General features: G+C 43.1%; 2 protein-coding genes across 20 annotated transcripts; both read left to right on the top strand.

Moving 5' to 3' along the window:
- Positions 1-405: 405 nt before the first annotated feature.
- On the top strand, positions 406-4,193 carry CycY (cyclin Y). 2 transcript variants are annotated; one of them, XM_017177364.2, is made up of 3 exons: positions 406-446; positions 1,741-2,815; positions 2,870-4,193. In XM_017177364.2, the coding sequence occupies exons 2-3, from the start codon at positions 1,999-2,001 to the stop codon at positions 3,250-3,252; spliced, it is 1,200 nt and encodes a 399-aa protein (XP_017032853.1). In that variant the 5' UTR covers positions 406-446; positions 1,741-1,998; the 3' UTR covers positions 3,253-4,193. The 2 variants fall into 2 exon arrangements, with proteins under 2 accessions (XP_017032853.1, XP_017032854.1); XM_017177365.2 differs by having other exon boundaries at positions 419-541.
- A 363-nt stretch (positions 4,194-4,556) lies between these two features.
- On the top strand, positions 4,557-21,634 carry crol (crooked legs). Of its 18 annotated transcripts, none has more exons than XM_070283458.1 (9): positions 7,361-7,508; positions 9,221-9,313; positions 11,646-11,767; positions 11,891-13,222; positions 15,366-15,533; positions 16,367-16,537; positions 16,622-17,107; positions 18,498-18,710; positions 18,801-21,634. In XM_070283458.1, exons 4-9 carry the CDS (start codon positions 12,148-12,150, stop codon positions 19,436-19,438), a joined length of 2,751 nt encoding a protein of 916 aa, XP_070139559.1. In that variant the 5' UTR covers positions 7,361-7,508; positions 9,221-9,313; positions 11,646-11,767; positions 11,891-12,147; the 3' UTR covers positions 19,439-21,634. The 18 variants fall into 18 exon arrangements, with proteins under 18 accessions (XP_070139552.1, XP_070139554.1, XP_070139556.1 ...); XM_070283456.1 differs by having other exon boundaries at positions 11,891-13,306; XM_070283451.1 differs by lacking the exon at positions 7,361-7,508 and adding an exon at positions 4,557-4,824 and having other exon boundaries at positions 11,891-13,306; positions 16,367-17,107.
- The last annotated feature ends 804 nt before the right edge of the window (positions 21,635-22,438 follow it).

Here is a 22,438-nt window from a genome sequence, read left to right as displayed (position 1 = left end):
TATAAAACCTTTGTTCAGTAGACTAAAAACTTTGGCATTGAAAAGGTAAAGAAAAGTATCCCTCTAGTAAAGCCCCTTTGCTCGGAATTGTTAATCTTACATAATAAATTTAATCTAACGGATTTTAAATAAACAATAATAAAGAACATATTCAAATAGTTTAATAAAATCAAATCAAGTTATTGAACTCGTAATTTAAACATTTCACTGAAAACATTTTTAGCAATTTTTCTTAAAAATAAATGTTTTATAAGCTTTTTATACACCTGCAACTAGAATGGCTCGATTCTTAATGATCCAATTACGAACTGCAAGGGTATACAAACTTCGGCGTGCCGAAGCTAGCTTTCTTTTTTGTTTATCTTGAAATAAGCTAGATCTAGCCAGAAATACGCTAGCCTGGCAGCACTGACCGAGTAGTCGACTACAAGTATCGAATGTTATTGGTAATTAAACTAAAAAACGGAAGAAAAACAACTAAAATGTGTGAAAAAGTGGCGAATTAAGTGACCAACCAGTTCGTGACCATAGCCAGACCCGGGTACTGACTGACGCCAATGTCCAGGACAAAGAATCTGGGTTTCCTTTGCGGTCGTGGGTGTTGCTCTGTTCCGGGCAGAGCGCCGTGCAGTGCTGCCGACGCCGACTGCGGCGCCAGCGCTGCCATTCATTCACTTTGCCGTGATTAATGTGCGGGGGAGGCGGTGGAGCACCGTTTGACGGTGATACCCTAATCTGGAACTGGGCCATCGGTTTCTGGTGACGCTTCAGTCAGTCACCCGTCCCCGGCAACCGCCAAGACACAGTCACAAGCCTCGCCGCAGCCCCGCCCCTCCCGAAAAAAATTAAAGGGGAGCAGCCGTGAGGCGGGGAAAAGAAATAAAAAAAAACAAAGACCTCGCCAAATTAGGCAACTTGCAGGCGAGTGTCGTGCCTGGGGTTAATTAATTTTTTGCACAACCGCCTAACAATCTGGCCCCGGCCTCTAAGCCGGAACGATTCCGCCTATAAACGGAGCAAATAAACGGAGTCGGCGGCCGAGATACATAGATAGTCAAATAAGGCAAGGCAAAGCCAACGCGAAAGCCGAAATATTAAATACCCTACCCGGACTGTCTTCCGCTGTCTCTAAAACTTGACTGGAACTTTGTCAGTCACATGCATCGTCATGTGACATGTCTTAAGATCAGATAATAGTGTTTTAAGCACTCGAAGCTATTCATGATAATATATTGGTGGATAATAATATATATATGTATATTACATAAACAATATTAGCAACACCAAAACTCTTAAAAGCGCCTTTCTGGCGTGAACAGAGATCATAAATATCTTCTATTTTATAGACATTCCTATTTTACTCTATTACTTTCTTAAAAGCTATACCATTCTTTAATTTGTTATAACAACTACAGAGAGAGTCCTCTATCCATTTAATGATTATCTCAGAAATCTCCTTTAGCAGTTTAGTAGTGGGCACGGATTTCCCTTTAATTTGTATCCCATAAATGACTACGGAGACTTTAAGAGACCTAAAAATTAATATCCCTACAATAAAGGGGAAATGACTCAGTCCCCTCCTCCTTTTTCCAAATTGCTTCTAAAAATCCAATTACCCTTTTAGAAGAACAGCAAATTGAATAATAATAATGGGCTAATGGGATGAGTAAAGCAGAGATTTGCCAGATAAGATCGAATAGAATCCGCCGCTAATCGCCGTTATCTCTATATTCTTTGCAGTGAAACTTGCGCTCGCTCGGCAACGGTAATTGTGGAGCGATAGGAACGCACACCAGCGCCATGCCCATAGACATAGACATAGACCCACGACGACCAAGTGCCAAAAGCGAGAATCGAGCGTGAGCGACTGCCAGGAGTCAGGAAGAGGATCAGGGTCCGGGTTCGGAGTCCATTCCGCTAGTCAAGAAAGCAAAAGCCAACCCAAGTTGCATTTAGTTTGAGCGCCCAAAACCAAACCCATTCAGCCACACCAGCAAAATGGGCAACAAGAACTCGTGCTGTGCGTACTCCAGTCCGCAGTCGGACCGCAAGTCCAAGGACATGCCGCCGGTGTTCGAGGAGCGCCACCAGCTAAGCCATCCGCCGCACACGTCGCAGCACCATCAGACAGACGGCCATCACGGCTCCATGGCAGCGGTGCACCTGCATCACCATCATGGACATCATCAACAGCCGAATCAGGGAGGCGGCAGTGGCGACAACTTCGAGAACCAGGCGAATCTGCAGCACATCTCAGAGCGCGAGGCGTTGGAAGGCGAGGAAGATCCGTCGGTGGATCCAACGGCGGCCACCATGTTCCTGGAGCGATCCAAAGTGGAGAACGGCGGCATGACGCGTAAGCGCTCGCAGCAGCAGATTGCCCAGCATGCCGGAAGCGGCGGGGGTGGCAGCACACCCGGTGGCACCAGTTCCGGCGGTGGTGGCGGCGGCATGAAGAAGAGCTCCTCCTGCTCGACCATTTATCTGGACGACAGCACCGTCTCGCAACCGAATCTGAAGAATACGGTCAAGTGCGTATCTCTAGCCATTTACTATCACATCAAGAACCGACAGTCGGACCGGCGGCTCGACATCTTCGACGAGAAGCTGCATCCACTCACCCACGATCCGGTGCCGGAGAACTATGATACGCACAATCCGGAGCACCGCCAAATCTACAAGTTCGTGCGCACGCTCTTCAACGCTGCCCAGCTGACGGCGGAGTGTGCGATCATCACGCTAGTCTACCTGGAGCGGCTGCTCACCTACGCTGAGCTGGATGTGGGGCCCTGCAACTGGAAGCGAATGGTGTTGGGTAAGCGGAGAAGTTTAATGTATTTCTTGTTTATTAACATTTCGTTTCCCCAAGGTGCCATCCTGCTCGCCTCGAAAGTGTGGGACGATCAGGCCGTTTGGAACGTTGACTACTGCCAGATACTCAAGGATATCACCGTGGAGGACATGAACGAGCTGGAGCGCCAGTTTCTCGAGCTGCTACAGTTCAACATCAACGTGCCATCCTCGGTGTACGCCAAATACTACTTCGACTTGCGAACGCTGGCCGAGGCCAACGAGCTCAATTTCCCCACAGAGCCGCTGTCCAAGGAGCGGGCCCAGAAGCTGGAGGCCATGTCGCGGGTGATGCAGGACAAGGTTACCGCCGAGGCGCTCAAGAACGGGATCAAAAAGTGGTCCTCCATGGACAACATCAGTCAGGGCGGGCCGCGCCGCAGCGTGGCCATACTATCGTGATTTATATTAGCCTACTAAAACTAATGCAGCAGTCAAGAAAAGTCAAGAAAAATCCGTATTCTGTAGTGCGTAGAGTGAGTCCGATCGACCGTAACTTGTGAGCTCTTTGTCAAGAGCTTTCCTTTTCCCCTCATTTCGTTAAAGTACACTTTTTGCGAGAGAGTTTTTTAGCCAGCGCACTGGGACGAAGAAATCCATGCCCTCACATTATTAAGTGCATAAAAGCACATATATATACAAAAGAACACACAGAAAGCGTTTTAACCACACTCACACACACACGTCTCGAATTAAGGACCACTTTTTACATATACATGAGAAGGATGTATATTCTTGTAAGCGAAACTACCGATATGCAGTCAAGGATTTGGATGGGGATTTTAACAGAGATACAACAGATACTACGGAAATGCAACGCGTAACCAATTGCCAAACGAAAATCACACAATTAGTAGGAAATTGTTTGTAAAAAAAAAAACAAGATAAAGCTTAAATATTCTAATTGACTTTTCTAATCAATTTAATCTCGAAGAAATCTTCACTTAGCGTCCGCGCCCAGAACATAACAATTCCTTGTACATTTGTTACGAATTTAATTTCATATCGCTCCATTTTCTTAATATATGATTTCGTCGTGTGATTCTTAGAGTTTCTTAGAGTTAGCTTTATACGATGAGCGATGTATAATTTAGCTTGCCCCCGGCATCGGGCTTTATAGGCACAAAGAGGGGGGCGCGGCAAAACTGATTTGTTTTTTGGTTCTTAGCATTAGAAAACAAAACAAATGGATGAGTAAGAAAGAGCACAGCGCAATATTAACCCAAAAGATTTGTGAGTAAATTAATGTACTAGACATATAAGGATACGAATTATATGCAAAATGTATTTTATTTTGTAATTTATTTTACGATAAAGCTAAATAAAAGCAAATCAAAGAGAGACCGTGTTGTGTATTCTTGGTTTTGTTGATCAAAATATCTTACGTAGTTTAAAAATAACGGAAAAGTTTTAAAAAAGTCCGAAAATTATTTTAATTTTCGATGGCATAGGGACATAAGTTCCACGACATATCCGCCCGTTACATTTTTCGGTCGGAATTATGTCGCTTTTTTTTTGGCGGAGTTATGTCGCGCGGACTTATGTCGCGCGGACTTATGTCGCTATGCCATTTTCGATAGCGCTGTTCTTAGTTATCGTCGCCCTGCCATCTCTATGTGCATCGTGGGGCTGCCAACCCGCCGCATAAACTCTTTTTGTATCTGGCAACGCCACATACAGTCGCCTCACTTCTCTTGCTCCTCCTCTCGCAACTACAGCTACAAACTCTGGATCCGTGCTAAGTGTTAAAAAAATATAGAAACCAAACTAATTAATAGGCCAACTACTGGCGTACAGTGCGCGCAATGCAATTAGTGACCAGTTGGGTGTGATAAGCAATAAGCGGAGACGCAGAGCGTCCGCCATTAAGTGATACAGGAAGGGCGTCTGGGGACGCTGCTGCACCGACCAATAAAAAGGAGTGGTAGCTGTTGTAGCTGGCATCTTGTGGATTAAATCTAACCAAACCGGCGGGTGAGTACAATTGGGACGTGCGAATCCTGCATTCAAATTGGCCAGTTGGACCGGCCATATTTATGCTCAACAAATTTTGCCGCCTTTTTATGCCCAAGCCCCGAAAAAGCAGCAGCAGTGAGAAGGCAGCGATTCGTTAATAAGAACAACGCAATCCCGCGCACACACACACGTATCTAGCACGCATTGTATCTGTATCTTGCGGTGTCTCTCGTTGATGCTCTCTCTCTCTCTCTCTTTCTCTCTCTCTCTCTGTCGCTGCCTCCACACCTCTTACCAGTGCAGTACTGCGGGAATATAGCTACTTTTAGCGGGAGGAAGTAATAGTTACTATGCTACACAAACGTACTGAGTGAAACACAAATCATATCCGATCCCATATCCGTCTCAAGGCAGACGTCGTAGATAAACTAATTTTCATAAACAATTATGAAATCTTCAAAAAATAAGATTAGAATTAATATTTGAGATCGCTAACATTTAAGTTTCAAGTTTGATCTCATTAGTGTTTTTCTTTGAGTTATGATAAATTCTGAAATTTGTAGAAATATCGTAGATGTACCTATGAAACATCGAAAAAAAACATCGATGTATTTTGAAAAAAAAAAAAAAAAAAAAACACCTATGATAATAGAACAACAAAGCCCATAGACTACCCAAACTAAATCCCTCCAAACCGACTGCACTGGCTCCCCTACAAACTTAAGTTTACCCAGCAGATAAAAACCAGCAACCATTTCTACTTCCAATTTTATTTTTTTAGAATTTCAGTTTTATTAAAATGTTAGTCAAACATACATTTATTTATGTTAATCCTTACTTATTTTTATTTAACTTCATAAGTAAACATTAAACTTCAGATTAATGAACTTAAAAAAAAAACATTTCACTTAAGGTTTTTTCTTACTTAATATTAATTCTTATGAATGCTTACTACTTCTATGAACGCTTATATTTTGTATATTTATAAAGTTGTTTTAAGTTATTTATTATTGGACTTAGTTACTAGGTTCTGTGCATATTAAAAGTATTTTTGTGTAATCAAAGTCTGCGTCCTCCAACGAACATTTTTTCTTAAAAGCGGCTGTAAAAATATAAATTATTATAAGTAAATAATTATTTAAAAAATATACGAAAAATATGCACATTTTCAAGTTTGTCCCATGCCAGGAGCGGGATACTTTTCGGATCCATCTGCTCTTTGTTTGCTGGGTTGTGCTTTCGGCTGGCAGCCGAATGCGCGACACGAAGAACTTTTACGTCGTTCGCTTTCGCCTGCTTTAGCCTGCTTTGCCTTCTGCTGCCTCCGCGTTTCATTTAATTTTCAGTTTGCTTTGCTCTGTATCTTGTATCTTGCGGTTACGTTGAATCTCTCTCTCTCTCTCTCTGTCGCTGTCCCACTCTTGCCAGTGCCAAAGTAAATCCCTCCAAACCGGCTGCACTGGCTCTCTCCTAAACTTGTGCTTTCGGCTTCGGCTCTCTCGGAGCAAAATTCTGTAGGCTCTCAATTTCGGAATTCCATAAGCAAATTACGTTAAGGAGTTCTAACAGGTTCGATCGAACATTTTACATTCTACATGAGAATTCGACCCCAAAATAATGTTAACTAACAAATTTGACACTGTTATTCTGTAAGCGTGTAGGATTAACTCTTGCTAAATATTAATTATATGCATACTAAATGTAAATATAAACTAAATAATTATAAAAAAATTCAAGAAATTAATGAAAGTTAATTTTTTAAATTAAATTAAATAGTATTTCGTTGCCGATTTTCTCAAAATAAAGCGGGAAAAGTAAAGCATTTAAAAAATAGATTTTTAAATTTAGAAAATCTAGAAAAACTTACAAATCGAGGGATAAGTTTTTTTTTCATTATAAATATAATTATAATTTTCATTATAAATAAGCCGAAAGGTATTACTTTTATTTTATTAGTCATTATTCCAATTTGAAAATAAAACTATTTGTCAATTCTTATTAGTTTCCATTTACTGATTGGTTTCCTTTTTAAATAAGAAGTGCGTTTTTTGGAATCGTTCTTCTCTTCGTCATCGTTCGCCGTCTCTCGTTGCGAACTCTCGTTTTTCACCTTCCGCCTTGCCTCCTTCTGCAGTGTGGTGGGTTGGTGCAGTGTTGTCAGCTTAGCTTGTTTTAAGCGAACTCTATTATTTATTAAAACTGAAAAAGCTTGTTAAATGTGCATCCTTATTTTAAAATGCATCTAGCATATTCTAGTTTTAAATGTCTTTTGTAAGAAAAATATGCTTTTTGGCATGACAGTACAGGATCTTGTTCTATTTTTATTTCGTTTGATTGAAATTGAAATTTGAAATTAATTTCTAATGTAATATGTGGGCTGAAGTGGGAAATGTTGGGAAAAAACAAACAACAAATTATATACATCATTTATATTATATTTTCTAAAAATCAGCTTTTTGTTTTCTTTCCCCTTAGAATTCGGCTCTTTTAGCCGTTTATTCTGGGCGATCCAGCCTTTTTTGCTCGGAAAAATGGCATCACTGGCTGCCTTTGCTGCCGTCTGCTTTCGCGCCTTATTCATTCAGTTTGCTTTGCTCTGTACACCGTTCACCACCGCCTCTCCACCCGCGCGGCGTTTCGATTCTGATTTTCCACTACACGCACACGGCCAGAGAGTGTTACCACCACCACTGCAATATCAAGTAATTTTCATATACTGGCGTCACAAGAACCGTACTTTCAGCGCTTATAAGAACTGCAGCGCGAGTGAGGGGGCGTGCTACGAACCGAGGGGACGGGGGGATGCCGGGGCTGATTGGAAACAATTGTGTTTATTTGTGAAATTCGCAGGCGAAAAAGAATGCGAGAAATATTAATCAAATGACTTTGCGGTCGACTTTACTGCCCCTGTGTTGGTGAGAGTGAGTGAGCGCGTTGCCAGTGTGTGTGTGAGCTGTGCACATCCACAGCCACAGAGTTCCCATTAACGTCATCATCGTGTCATCTTGTTTGCTAGGCGGGGGCAGGGGGGCGCAGGGTTGCATTTAAAAAATTATTAGCATTACCACACAAAACGATCGGCAACATAATGTGCAAACTACCGCTACAGATGTGAACCCCGCCATATGGTTAGAACGAAATAGCCGGACTTTCCACTCCGGTTTCCTTTTGGCTTTTCTTATTGTTTAACCCGCTCTGTTTTGTTAAACAATTATGAAATGCACACTAATTGGCTGTAATGAAAATGTGTCTCTCGGCTCGACCCCCCTGCCACCTCTGTCCCGTGTCCTCTCGTTCGCCGCTCTCTCGCTCAGAAAGGCGAGCGACAACCAAACAAAATTAAAAATAAAGCCAAGCGGCAATAATTATAACTATAACTCGAGTTTCGGATCTGGCATATAGAACGTGAGCAAAAAGCAAAACTTGTATCGACGCGCCGCCTGTACTCGCTTCTTCCTCTCCTCTCTTTCGGTGTTCGTCGCGCGCGCTCTCTCTCTCTGCTGGCAGCTCTCAGCTTTCGTTTTTGTCTCGCTTTATTTTGTACTTACGCTTTGCGATTCAATTCGTTTTTATTGGTTTTCCGCTTCAGGCGGTTGGGAATTGTACGTAGCGTCGTTCGTGCAAAACGTCGGTTGGGAAGAGCGCTGGTTGGAATCGGGGACGGGCGGGCACGGCGTTGTCGTTCAATGAATAATGAGAGACAATGTAGGCGAAAGAGAGCGAGAGAGGAGAGCGAAACGAGAACAACAAAATAAAGCAAAACCGAGTACAAAAGTGCACGAAAAGCAGTGGGCAAGGGAGCAGAGAAGAGGAGGCGGCGGCGGAAAAGCAAGAAAGATACAACTTTTTTCCCTGCTGGCAGCCAAAAGCAAAGTGGGAAGAGCGAGGAAGCAGGAGAGGAGGCGTAGCAGCCGAAGAGCCCCCCGTCTAGATTCTAGAAGACAAGAGGAGACAGAAGAGCGAGAACGATGCACGCAGCTCCCGTCTAGATATAGATACAATTAATTTGATTTCTTAGTGGAATAGTTGGAAATGTAAAATTCGCACTGCCCGTCCAACTTTTCGATTCCGATTCCCGTTCCCCTTCCAATTAGAGTTAGAATATTCCTGTTAGGTCTTTTCCCATTTTGCTCTGCTTTCGACGCAGACGCAGCTTTCGTTACTTTTGTGTGCGTGACTTTTGCATATATTGACTGCAAATAAATTTTCGCTTGATTTGCTTTCGCCCCCTGTCCGTTCTGCCGCCCGCATGAGTGTGTCTGTGTGAGTGTGGAAGTGGAAGCAAAGGGAAACGGGGAAGACTGTACCGCGGGCCGTTTGAATATTTCGCGTAAACATAAACACCGCAAACAAACTGTTGCTCTCGCTGGTTATTATGATTGTTGCCATGTCTCAACGTTGTCTCTGCTTGCAGGTGATGATATCTGCACTTATATCTGCCGGATAAATATATCTTCAAGTCCGCTCCTGGCGAGCAATAATCGGACCAAATAGAACGCTACATGAGGTAAGTGAAGTGATTTCAATTGCTTTCACATCTCGCATCCGCACATACAGGGTGACTTTGTTTGTTTGTTTGGCCAAACCCGAAAAGGGGTTATTCAACCCCAATTATTACATGGAATATACATTATTGTGCCATATGGCTCATTGTTTGTCCCTAGAATCCGTTTTCCCATAGTTTATAATCCTTTCGGCACAGTAAAATGGTTTTGATTTACTGAAAACTACCACTATTATTATTGCTTTTATATTAAACGAAAATGCAAAACTTTAGGAACGGTTCGGTACGATTTATATAGTGCACTGCAAAATAGCACAGCTTAGATAAAATATGGTAGCTTTTTTATAAAGCCTAAAATTTTAGGATTTTAATTTTAAAATACTTCCTTAGAGAGCGTTTTAAAATATCCAATGCATCATAGATAGGCTTATAAATATATTGGGTGGCTTACCCAACCTTACCTAGGGTTGCCAAAATTTTTATGGCTAGTTTGTGTCAACTTAAGAGTGATTTTGAGGTTGCAGTTTTATTTAAATTAAATGAGGATCGGGAATGAATGTCTATTTTTAAGCAAAAAATAAAATTAAAGTCTGATATTGGTAAGTCAGTTTACAACAGATACTCCGATTGGGAAAATATCTAATATCTAATCTAATTTTGGTTTTGAGGATTGATTGGAGATTTAATAGAATAATCCATAAGACTTAAAGTTCTTTATTGGATATATTTTAAAGTTTGAAATTTTAATTTTGATGTTTGAATCCAATCCAATCGTTCATGACTCTGCTTGATATTAATTCTACCATATTTAATAATAAGAAATGAAATAGTTCCGTCAAGTTATTGAAGTATTTGTTTTGAGAAAAGCTTGCGGTTGCAATACAATTTTGTATTTGCTGTGCAGCTATGCTGGTAGTGTTACAGTTACTTAATTGGAGGGCGGTTGTTTGAGTGGGGGATGGGTGGATCACCCGTTCGTAGATTGGGCCATTTGTCTTGTGTTTTGTGCTTGGCTTCATCAGCATTTTACATGCCGAACCCGCCCACTTTTTCATAGTTTTTTTTTTCTGCTGCCCGGGCTCCACTCACACCTAAACACACAAGTGCGTGCAGGAGAGATATGTATTTGTACACACATAGTCTTTCCTACCTCACCACATTAAAAGTGGCGCCCTTTTCAGTGTCCTTTTCTCCCGCTCCGCTCTCATCTCTCACCGCTGAATTATTTGCGCCGAAGAAGGAGCAAGAGAGGAGCGAAAGAGTGAGAGCGGTGCTTAGCCTGTAAGCTGTAACTGTAAATCGCTTAGCGAAAGGGACAAAACCAGGACCTATGCAAACACTCCCCTCCTCTCCCGCTCATGCGCGCTCTCCTTGATTGCTGCCCCTCTCTCTACGTTGTCCATCTCCATCTTTAATTCGCAGCTCAGTTTTTCTTGCACTCACTCACACAAACGCACACACTTACGCGTTGTCTTTAATCGATTTGTACTTCTTGATATTTACATCGGCTCCCCAGTCTCTCTTGCCCGTTTTCCCCTGACTTTGCGCTCACTTGCTCTCCCTGTCTCTCGGTGTTTCTATCAAAACGCTTGCATACTCTGATTGGATATCTAAATCCTGGATCCTGCCCCTCCCTCGGTTTTTCTCTGCCTCGAATCCCAGCTCCACTCCCTTTTGTGTTCCTTGTCATTCGTTTTGCTGCCTTTTGCCATTTACAATTTATATAAAGTTATTTCATTGTGCGCCTGCCTCTCCTTCATCCGCCTCTCTACCTCCTCATTCTGCTCCTCTTTTTCTGCTGCTGCTGATGAAGACATAGCAATATGGGTGTGTGTGTGTGGGGCAGGGTGTGGAAATGGGGGGCCTGCGGTTCGCTAATGGGCAATTTATATCACTTTTAATGCCCGGCAGCAAAATCAATAAAGCGCTGAGCTGCCCAACATCTTTTTACATGAATTAGTCCTGCCTGATAATTGTATGCTGTGTGCAAGTGTGTGTGTGAGGGAAATGTAACTGTACTTGCATAATATACATACAAATAGATACATGTTCTATGACTTTTGCATTGTTTCAAGGGTTAATGGTCTCAAAAGAAACCATCTGAAGGTGCGAAACTCACCCCCTCGCCCCATAGTTTGATAGAATCCTAATTATGATTTTAAAAAATCTTTAAGTTTCTGTATGTTATATTCACCTATTATTTTATTTTGTGCTAATTACAATATTTGCTCAATTATTACTGTAACCTTAATAATCCTTTTAATCCCTTCAATTCATTTTGTTACTCCATTTAATCCAATTGATTTGATTTCTACCAGTGTTATTCATGTTTCAGGTGGAATACCCATTGAAATTGACTGTCCAAATATCATCAACTGGACAGTAGTAGCGGCAGAGCAGAAGAACACACAATCCTCCAACGGCAACATCAACATCTGTAGCAGCAGCAACTTCATGGTAATTGTCCCCGTCAGCGTCGATTGAATAATACCAATACGAAGATAAATATATACCTGAGCGCAGTCAGAGACTAAGAGTGACACCACCTCTCCACCTTCCACTTGCATTTTTTGTTTGTAGCCACGCTCAGCGAAAGCAGTCGACAGCAGCAACAACATCAATATGTAGGCGCTCCACAGCAGCGGCAGCAGCAGCACACAAGAAATACAATCAAGAACAGCAGCAACAATAGCAACAGCATCACCAACAAGAACCCTCAACAACCAACCAACCTACAAATAAACTCCCGAAAACACACAAAACATTGATATACATTTAGAGAAAAAGCGGCTGATACACGGAAGCGCCACGACGATCGCCCGGATCTGGACACAAGAATGCAGCACGTGAGCGCTGCCAGCTCGGTGCCATCAGTTGTAGCCCCCGTTGTGACCACTGGTGGGACGACGATCACCTTGGGCGGCCCACCACCGCTCCCCAAATCGGAGCACAAGGAGGATGGCAAGCCGCCGCACGGCATCGAGATGTACAAGGTGAACATCGAGGACATATCTCAGCTCTTCACCTATCACGAGGTCTTTGGCAAGATCCATGGCGATGTTGTGAATCATCAATTGGCGGCGGCACATGGAGGCCAGCTTCCACCACCGCCGCCCCTTCCACCGCAGGCCACTAGTCATGCGGCCAGTGCGGCAGCAGCAGCCGCAGCAGCGTCCACAAATAATGCCGCTGTGGCGGCAGTGATGGCCTCCGCCAATGCGGCGGCGGCGGCAGCAGCGGCTGCATCCGCAGCGGGCGGAGGTCTGCCGCCGGCCACCAGCGGCAATGGGGGCCAGCAGGTGACGGTAACGACGACCAGCAGCTCGACGGCCAGCAGCGGCGGGAGCACCACCAGTGGGGGCACCACGACCACGGCGGGTGAGTTGCTTATGCCTAAAATGGAGGGCGGCATTCATGGCGTGGACGGCAGCGGCAATGGCGGCGGCAACGGCGGGCAGAACGTGGCGCTGGCGCCGGACGGTACGCCAATTGCGACGGGGACGCACGTCTGCGACATTTGCGGCAAGATGTTCCAGTTCCGGTACCAGCTGATCGTGCACCGGCGCTACCACAGTGAACGGAAACCGTTCATGTGCCAGGTGTGTGGCCAGGGCTTCACCACGTCGCAGGATTTGACGCGCCACGGCAAGATTCACATTGGCGGGCCCATGTTCACCTGCATCGTGTGCTTCAATGTGTTCGCGAACAATACGAGCCTGGAGCGGCACATGAAACGGCACTCGACGGACAAACCGTTCGCCTGCACCATTTGCCAAAAGACCTTTGCCCGCAAAGAGCATCTGGACAATCACTTTCGTTCGCATACGGGCGAAACGCCCTTCCGTTGCCAGTACTGCGCCAAGACGTTTACGCGCAAGGAGCACATGGTCAACCATGTGCGCAAACACACGGGTGAGACGCCACATCGTTGCGATATTTGTAAGAAGTCCTTTACGCGCAAGGAACACTATGTTAACCACTACATGTGGCACACTGGTGAGTGTGATTGATTGGTGGGGGCGGACAATGCGAGCGGCGAGCGCCACAAAAACAACCAGAACAAGAACAAGAACAGAAAAGACAGATCAGAATCAATCTCTCAGAACCAAAAAAAAAACCCAACCTAATATCAACTCCAAGACCAACTCCAGTCAGACCAAATTCAATTCATAGAGTACAAGAACAACTACAACAGCCATCACCACATCACACCAACCAAACCAAACCAACCAAGAACCAAATCAAAATCAACCAACCAAAACAAAACAAAAAATTGACAAAAAGCACCGCAAAAAAATAATTATATATAGACTTCATCGTGCGTCCTACGTCTTTTTCCTCCCTAACTGTCTATCTATATCTCTCATACGCTTCTATCTCGCTCATCGCTTGTGCTTATTCCACCCGCCAACTCCCACAGTCCCGTCCACTGTACTCCTCACAGAGAGAAAAATGTTGCCTTAGATTGGTAAATCATCTTGGTCAAAACAGCTCGGTAATGTGATAAATAGTATTTTATAGTTAAAAAATCATGTGCCTAAACTTATCCAATCATAATAATATTCTCTAGTCATTTTCCCATTTTTTTGGTCTAAAAGAGTAATATATTCTCTATATATTTTATACTATTGTTGGACATAAAACTGATAAGAAACCCTTTATTTATTCGTGGCTTTTTCGAAGCATTTGAGGCAATAATATATTTAACCTTAGCCATGCATTACTATTGTAATATCTACATTGCCTACTTTTCGACGCCTCAATATCCTTTGAATACTCAATTTAGATGCAACTTTAGATACAGCCCATATTGTTCTGAATTTTTTTCTCTGTGCAAAACTAACGCTTGAAGCGAATGCAACTCCAATGCATCCGCGCATTAATCCCGCAAAAAAAAAACCAAAGAAAACACGCTCACTCGCTCATACCGCTCCATTTCCCCCCAACCATGATCTCCGCATCACACATTCCCAACAATCTTCACCGACTACAAAAAAAGAACTCCAAATCATGCTCACACGCACCACCAAAAACATATCATCCAGTGCTCGTTCCACTCCACCACTCCACTACGTCCACGTCCACGTCCAAGTCCAAGTCCAATCCTTCACTCCCAATTCGGTATTTTTATAGTGCCTGTAAAACTTTGTCTACGCTCTCTCTGCTGTCGAACAGGGTGCCCAAAAATTATATGAAAAGTCGAGAAAAGAAAAGAAAAATATTTAAAAAAGTTCGTTGTTGCTGCTTGTCGATTGCCAACGTCTCTGTGTAACTGCGACATTAACACACTCAATGCACACACACACAAAGCAATTGGAACACACAACACAACAACACCAGAAACACTGACACACAGTTCAGATCACCTGCTATATAGGAATCCTAAAGCTTTTCGGCGAATCAGTCTTCTCCTGGAACTGAACGTTCTATGCAAAAAAATTAAGAAAAAATGAAAGTAAAGCATCCTGAAGATCAGCATTGAGTAGAAGCAGAGTTGACAGGCACACCAAACATCACATCACACACCACCACATCCAATGAACATCATCCACACCACATACAATCCACATCTGACACCACCACCACCACGCCCACGTCCATATGCCCGAGCCAGCAGCCTCCGTTCGCTTCGTTCGTTCGAAACCACAACAACGCAAGCCACGGCCAGTTTCACACCAAACAAAAAAGAAAAAATACAGAAAAGCAAAGAAAATGAAGCATTTAGTATAAAAATACATTTAAAAAGAAACCCACCCATTCACGCAGCCACCCAATCACCACGAAAAACCACAAAAAAAAAAAACACTAAGCGGTGCGCGGGCATGGGTCGGGACGATTTTGAAAACATTTTGTTTTTTCTTCGACTTACCACTAGTTTTCCCTGGGATCCCTAGGGGAAAACCAGCGAGTGTCGAGGGAAAAAGAAAATATGCTTGCGCTGCTAATGCGAATGCGATTTTGTCTTGTCGAACGAGATCAAACGTCATTCTCCCTTTGTACAACAATTCCGTTTTGTTCTGCTCTCTGCCCTCTCCCCAAAAAAATAAATATCCAGGTCAAACGCCGCACCAGTGTGATGTCTGCGGCAAGAAATATACGCGCAAGGAGCACCTAGCCAACCATATGCGCTCCCACACCAACGAGACGCCGTTCCGTTGCGAGATCTGCGGCAAGAGCTTTAGCCGCAAGGAGCACTTCACCAACCACATACTCTGGCACACAGGTAAAGAGACAAAACGAATCGGACGTTCCGTCCCTCGACCGATTCCGATTCCTGAATTCTCCCCCAATCCGTAACCGATCCTGCTTCAGTCCACTTGAACACATGAAATACCACACAAACAGACACTTGGCGGCGGCAGCGAGTGCACGAGCAGCGATGACGAACACTCGCTAGAAATAATGGGAAGAATTGAGCAGCGATGACGAACTCTCGTTAGAAGTAAAGTGATCTATAGAGTAGCGTTAACAAACTCTCGCTAGATGATCTATCGAGTAGCGTTAACGAACTTTCGCTAGATGATCTATCGAGTAGCGTTAACGAACTTTCGCTAGATGATCTATCGAGTAGCGTTAACGAACTTTCGCTAGATGATCTACTAACGACAACGAGCTCTTGGTAGAAATAACCGAGTGAATCAATGATTTTGTCTATTAGGCTATTTATATTTTGTGATCGTTTTTACAAAGCTAACCTTTTCGTCAAGTAAAACTAGATAATAGTAAAATGTTGACACACTAGTCAATTGATAATGAATATGCTCATTTAACTAACACACATTCTTCCCTTTAATAAGGTTTTTAACACGAAAAAAGTAATTTTCACTATGTATATTTTCACTATGTATGTAGTATAAAATGTGTTCTTTTCTTCATCGATGTATGCACCAAAGCCAAATGCCAAAATTGTCTAGTGATCTTCCGCATACACAGCTTAGACCATACCACCAATGACCGCTCCTGCCTCGCCTGTATGCGATTGATGGCGACGATTACTAATCTCTAAATGTTTTCTTGTCCCATTCGCGCGCGACACCCACACATTTGCCACGCAAGCAGGCGAGACGCCGCACCGGTGCGACTTCTGCTCAAAGACGTTTACGCGCAAGGAGCATTTGCTTAACCACGTGCGCCAGCACACGGGAGAGTCGCCACACCGCTGCTCCTACTGCATGAAGACGTTCACGCGCAAGGAGCATCTGGTCAACCACATACGCCAGCACACGGGTGAGACACCGTTCAAGTGCACGTACTGCACGAAAGCGTTCACGCGCAAAGATCACATGGTTAATCATGTACGGCAACATACAGGCGAGTCGCCGCACAAGTGCACATACTGCACCAAGACGTTTACGCGCAAGGAGCACCTGACGAACCATGTGCGCCAGCACACGGGCGACTCCCCGCACCGCTGCTCCTACTGCAAGAAGACGTTCACGCGGAAGGAGCACCTGACGAACCATGTGCGCCTCCATACGGGCGACTCGCCCCACAAGTGCGAGTACTGCCAGAAGACGTTTACGCGGAAGGAGCATCTCAACAACCATATGCGCCAGCATTCAAGCGACAATCCGCACTGCTGCAATGTCTGCAATAAGCCGTTCACGCGCAAGGAGCACCTGATCAATCATATGTCACGCTGCCACACCGGCGATCGGCCCTTCACCTGCGAGACATGCGGCAAATCGTTTCCGCTCAAGGGCAACCTGCTCTTCCATCAACGTAGCCACACCAAGGGCCAAGAGATGGAGAGACCATTTGCCTGCGAGAAGTGCCCCAAGAATTTCATCTGTAAAGGTAAGTGTGATTTGCTATGATTGCTGCTAAACGTTTGCATGCATCCAGTGGAGGCACGCGTGGCGTGGCGTCAGCATAGTGTCCCAGCCCCAGCTCCAGCTCCAAAAATGACCACCCACCTCGCCCGTTCCCGTCCTGCCCTCCACTTCCAGTTGCTGTTGTGTGGGGTTCGTTCTCTCGGATATAATGGGTTACGTCTAGTCAGAAAGTCAATTAGATTATTTTTTTAATATCTGCAATATTTTAACCTGTTTTATTATGATTTCTTTATTATTTTGTAAGGGAAAAGTATAAAATAGCAGGAGTAACACGGTAATTAAAATTAAAATAGTTAATTGATGTATCAAGAATCCATATTCTAAGTAAATTGGTTTTCTTTTTTATACCCTTGCAGGGTATTATAATTTCAGTCAGAAGTTTGCAACGCAGTGAAGGAGACGTTTCCGACCCTATAAAGTATATATATTCTTGATCAGCATCAACAGCCGAGTCGATCTAGCCATGTCCGTCTGTCCGTCTGTCCGTCTGTCCGTCTGTCCGTCTGTCCGTCTGTCCGTCTGTCCGTCTGTCCACCTGTCCGTTTCTACGCAAACTAGTCCCTCAGTTTAAAAGCTATCTGAATGAAACTTTGCATATAGTCTTCTATATACTCTCACTGCTATATATGTCGGAACGGGCCGGATCGGACGACTATATCATATAGCTGCCATACAAATGTCCGATAAATTTTTAGAAAAAAAATTATTACTTTGCTGTTTTTCAATATTTTTGCACCATTTTTGAGATATGGCCATTTTATATTATTTCTGAATTTTGGTAAAAATTTTATAAAAATCGGACGACTATATGATATAGCTGCCATAGGAACGATCGGGAAATTAATAGGAAAAAAATTATAGCTTCGTTGTTTTTCAACGTATTTGTATCTACTCTGAGATATAGGCTTTTTTTATTGTTCTAGAATTTTGGTATAAATTTCATAAAAATCGGACAACTATATCATATAGCTGCCATATAAACCGATCGGTAGATGTATACAAAATGTAAAGCTGGGAATGCAAAACTGTAACTGTCAAACTGTAAACATAATAAGTATAGGTAAAATGTAATGAAATAATATCTGCAAGGGTATACAAACTTCGGCGTGCCGAAGTTAGCTTCCTTTCTTGTTAAAGTTAAAAGTTTAAAGTTTTTTTTAACCAAAAATCTGAACAGACAAAATCCAAAAATCATGTTTGAAAGCAGCAAACAGCATCTGTGAGAGCGAGCCCCCCCACAATAAAAAAAATATAAATAAATAAAGAACTTACCCGAGCCGTTTTCGAAATTCGAGATCCAACAACCCCCCGACGATCAGATCTTCATGTCGCTTCCATTGTCCGTTTCGCAGGTCACTTGGTCTCGCACATGCGCTCCCATTCGGGCGAGAAACCGCACGCGTGCACTCTGTGCAGCAAGGCGTTCGTCGAGCGCGGCAATTTGAAGCGCCACATGAAGATGAATCACCCGGATGCTATGATGCCGCCACCACCCGTGCATCCGCATCCGCAAATACCGGCTGGTGTGCTGACGCAAGTCAAGCAGGAAGTGAAACCGATCATAAGTGAGTCGGCAAACACGACTGCGCTAGCGCAAGCGAGTCTTCTCCCCGTGCCCAAGTCGTTCAACTTATCCGGCCCTCCTACCGTTTCAGTTCCCCACCACTCGGCGACCACCACGATGCACACCATCCAGCAGATAACCGCTGGTGCGGCGGGCGGTGCCGGTGCCGTGCAGCTAACACCGGGTCTGGTGCCGCTGGTCACCTCAACGCTTATCTCGCACAATGCCGCCGCCCAGCAGCAGTCGCAGAAGCAACAGGCAGCCGCCGCTGCAGCGGCCCAGCAACAGGCTGCCGCAGCAGCAGCGGCTCAGCAGCAGGCTGCCCAGCAACAGGCGGCGGCCGCCCATCAGCAGCACCAGCAGCAAGTGGCGGCACAGCATCAGCAACAGGCGGCAGTGGCTGCCCATCAGCAGCAACAACAGCAGCTGCAGCAGCAGCAGCAATTGCTGCAGTTGTCCATCCAACAGGCGGCTCATCACCATCAGCAGGAGCAGCACCGTCAACAGCAGCAGCAGCAGCAACACCAGCAACAGCAGCAGCAACAACAGCAGCAGCAGCAACAGCACCATCAGCAGCAACAGCATCCAGGCCAAGCGCCGCCGCCGCAGCAACAGCCGCCACCTGGAGTGCCCATCGCCTTGATAAGTGATCCCAGTGCTTTGGCCCGCGCCGCCATGCAGCTGCAGCATCTGCCAGCGAACGTGGAGCAACACCCGGTTGTTTACTAACAGTAGCCCCTCTTGCACGGCTACACACCCACCACAGCCCACTCCAGCAGCACCACCAGCACCTCCATTGCCGCCACCACGGCAGCTGCCGCAACAGCGTCGACGCAAGCGGCGTGGTGAGATGGGCCAACCAGTGAGCTAGTGGGCTAGTTGGTGAGCCGGGCTGAAACGACATCCTTATATAGGACACACAGACCATAACAAGCACCCCCCATTTAAGCAGCTAGTTGTATGTACAATAGTTTTTAGCAGCGCGCTGGTTACGCTGATCTATGGCCCAGAAGTGAAAACGAAGCATTCAGAGGGGTTATTCTGGGGTGCCTCGATTTTTAATATCGAATGAAAGTGGCAATCCTCCAATTTTTAAGTGCAATCTAAAAAATTCTATATATTTTTCAAATATATTATTAATTATAAATAACAAATTAACAATTTAATTATGCAAAGTAAACCTGCTGATTGTAGAATATCAACTTTATTCATATTTCTAAAGTAAAATTTAATTCTTGTTTAAATTTTTTTGTAAATTTCTTTATTTTTTAAACTTACAAAATTTAAATGATAAGCAAAAGCCTAACTTTAACATGAATTAACCATAATCTCCCTGTGCGGAGCTCCTTGTTTTCCAGTCTGTTTGATTAATATCGCAGAGAAACACAATAGAATTCAATTTTGTAGCCTTAAAAATTCAAGCACCCCAGAAAGACCAGTTCAGTTCTTTCTCATTTCGCAAACAAACAAAACACTCCTCTACTAGTCTGACGCCGCCAGCTTTAACGTGCAATACGAATCATCTCATAGTTTGTTCTCGGTATCTCCACCCCTTTTCTTTCTCTGTATTTTTAATGCCCTTGGGCGCTTAGCGTTCAATTTTATTCACGTGTTTTCAACATTTCTGAAATGTGTGCCAGGCGGCGCCGCGTAGAGTTGAATTTTTAGCTGTGCTAAATGCCACTCTCTTCTCGCTAGACCTAGACATTATAAGCAAAACATTTTGAGGGGCGTAACCAGCAGAAGGCGCTTCATCTTGTATTTTTATTGTTTTGACTAAGTTAAGGTATATAACATCCATATACGGAGCGACATTCATAGAAAGCATCCTCGTCATCATAAACATAAACCTATGCATAGGCATACGATTATATATACATATACACTTTATAGTTTGTAAATAACACACGCAACAACAACAACAACAAGAAGAAGAAAAACCCTTGGAAATTTATCGAAAATTATCACAACTGTATTAGTTTTGCATTTTCCAAGGACAGAAGCGCGATCACTTTTACACATATTATTAACCCAGTTTAGAAAGCGTGATGATAATGAGAAATCGATTAGTGTCGATCAGGCGATATATTATTATATAGATATGACAGTGGAACCGAAGGAAGCCTAGGCTAAGTCAACAGCAACCACAACTAACGAGATAATGATGAGAGATGAGATGGATTTAAAAACACACAACAAATTATTATATTTAATGTTAGTTGAACTACTAAAAGTAATAATTGAGAACGTATGTAGATGCGATGATGAATAGAACATGAGTAGGAGGAGAAACGAGAGCGAGTAGTTTTTAGTTGGGCGTGCCGGTGCCGCCCAATCATTATGATTACAATTACAATTACGATTTCGATATATGGATACTAAAACCTATAACAACAAGTTATTACCCCACTATTAAAGTTAACAAACAACAACAACCCATACATATATATATATATATATATATACGACTAGGCACAACTCTAAAATTAATTATAACCCCTAAACTGTGCTTATGTTGAAAACAGCAACAACAACAACCATAAACATCAAGAAGAACAAGTTGAAGCCGTAATGAAAGTAATTAAAAAATTGCAAGACACGCCCCAACAAGCGCCACAAGCAACAACATATCGCTTTAAATTTAACAACAACAAATAAATAGAAATAACACGGAAAATATGGACAAGAGGAATATAAAACAATATATTAAAGATGAGTCAACAATGTTTAATAAGTTAACGAGGTAACAAACAAACAGACGATCGACCGACAGACAGACCTACACACACACACACACATTATGCTTCCTTTGAATGAAACATTTTAATAATAACATTTAATTGTCGAAGAATTAAATGCTTAAAATACAAGTTTAATTTAATTTAACAAATTGTAACTTTACACAAATAAACGGAAAATGTAAAACTGTTTGTTTTGACCATTTAAAGACGCCACTTGGTTTTTTATTTCATATTATCTAATCTTAATCTTAAACTTAAACTTGATTTATTCACGTCTATATTGGCAGCAATGTGAATGTTTTAATTACACTCAGAATGCAGGGAACAATTGAAAATTGTAAAATAGAAAAACAAAACACCAACTCATTATACTTTACTCGAAATTTATATTTTTGGGAAATCGCAAACACACAACACACACGCGTCTATAATTATGTAGCTGTTTATCCGTGTTAGTTTTCGGTGTTTTTGCTTTTAGTGATGTGTATAGAGCGCAGTATATAGAGTATGCATATAGAGATATATATTATTGTACGGTTATTATCTAATATATAACGGATATGTATGTGTAGAGTATGCAAAAAGGCAATTTAAAGTACCGAGAACCGAAGATGGAAGAAATTCACTTGTGTTGCAATAATTTATTTGTAAGTTGCGTAGTTGCATAATGTGAGAAAAGCAGTACTTCCTTCCCAACACCACAGACAGACGCGACGCATTAAACTTTATGTTTAAAATAATGAAACCACAGTACGCTGGGAGAGCGCTGAATATGTTTCCTAAAACGCAGCAAAGTATGAGGAGGACGTTTGACAGGATTAAGCTGAAGAAAACGCTTAGAGTGCCCCACAATTAACATTAACATAAAAAAAGCAACAAACAGTAACAATACTAAATAGAAACAATAATGTACTATAAATCAGATACAATACAACACTATATATACCTACAATATATGCCTATACGACAGAAATTGGACAACAAATGA

This window comes from Drosophila kikkawai, chromosome 2L (assembly GCF_030179895.1).
Source record: "Drosophila kikkawai strain 14028-0561.14 chromosome 2L, DkikHiC1v2, whole genome shotgun sequence".
NCBI classification, from domain to species: Eukaryota; Metazoa; Arthropoda; class Insecta; order Diptera; family Drosophilidae; genus Drosophila; species Drosophila kikkawai.
This window is presented reverse-complemented; position numbering and strand designations above follow the sequence as displayed.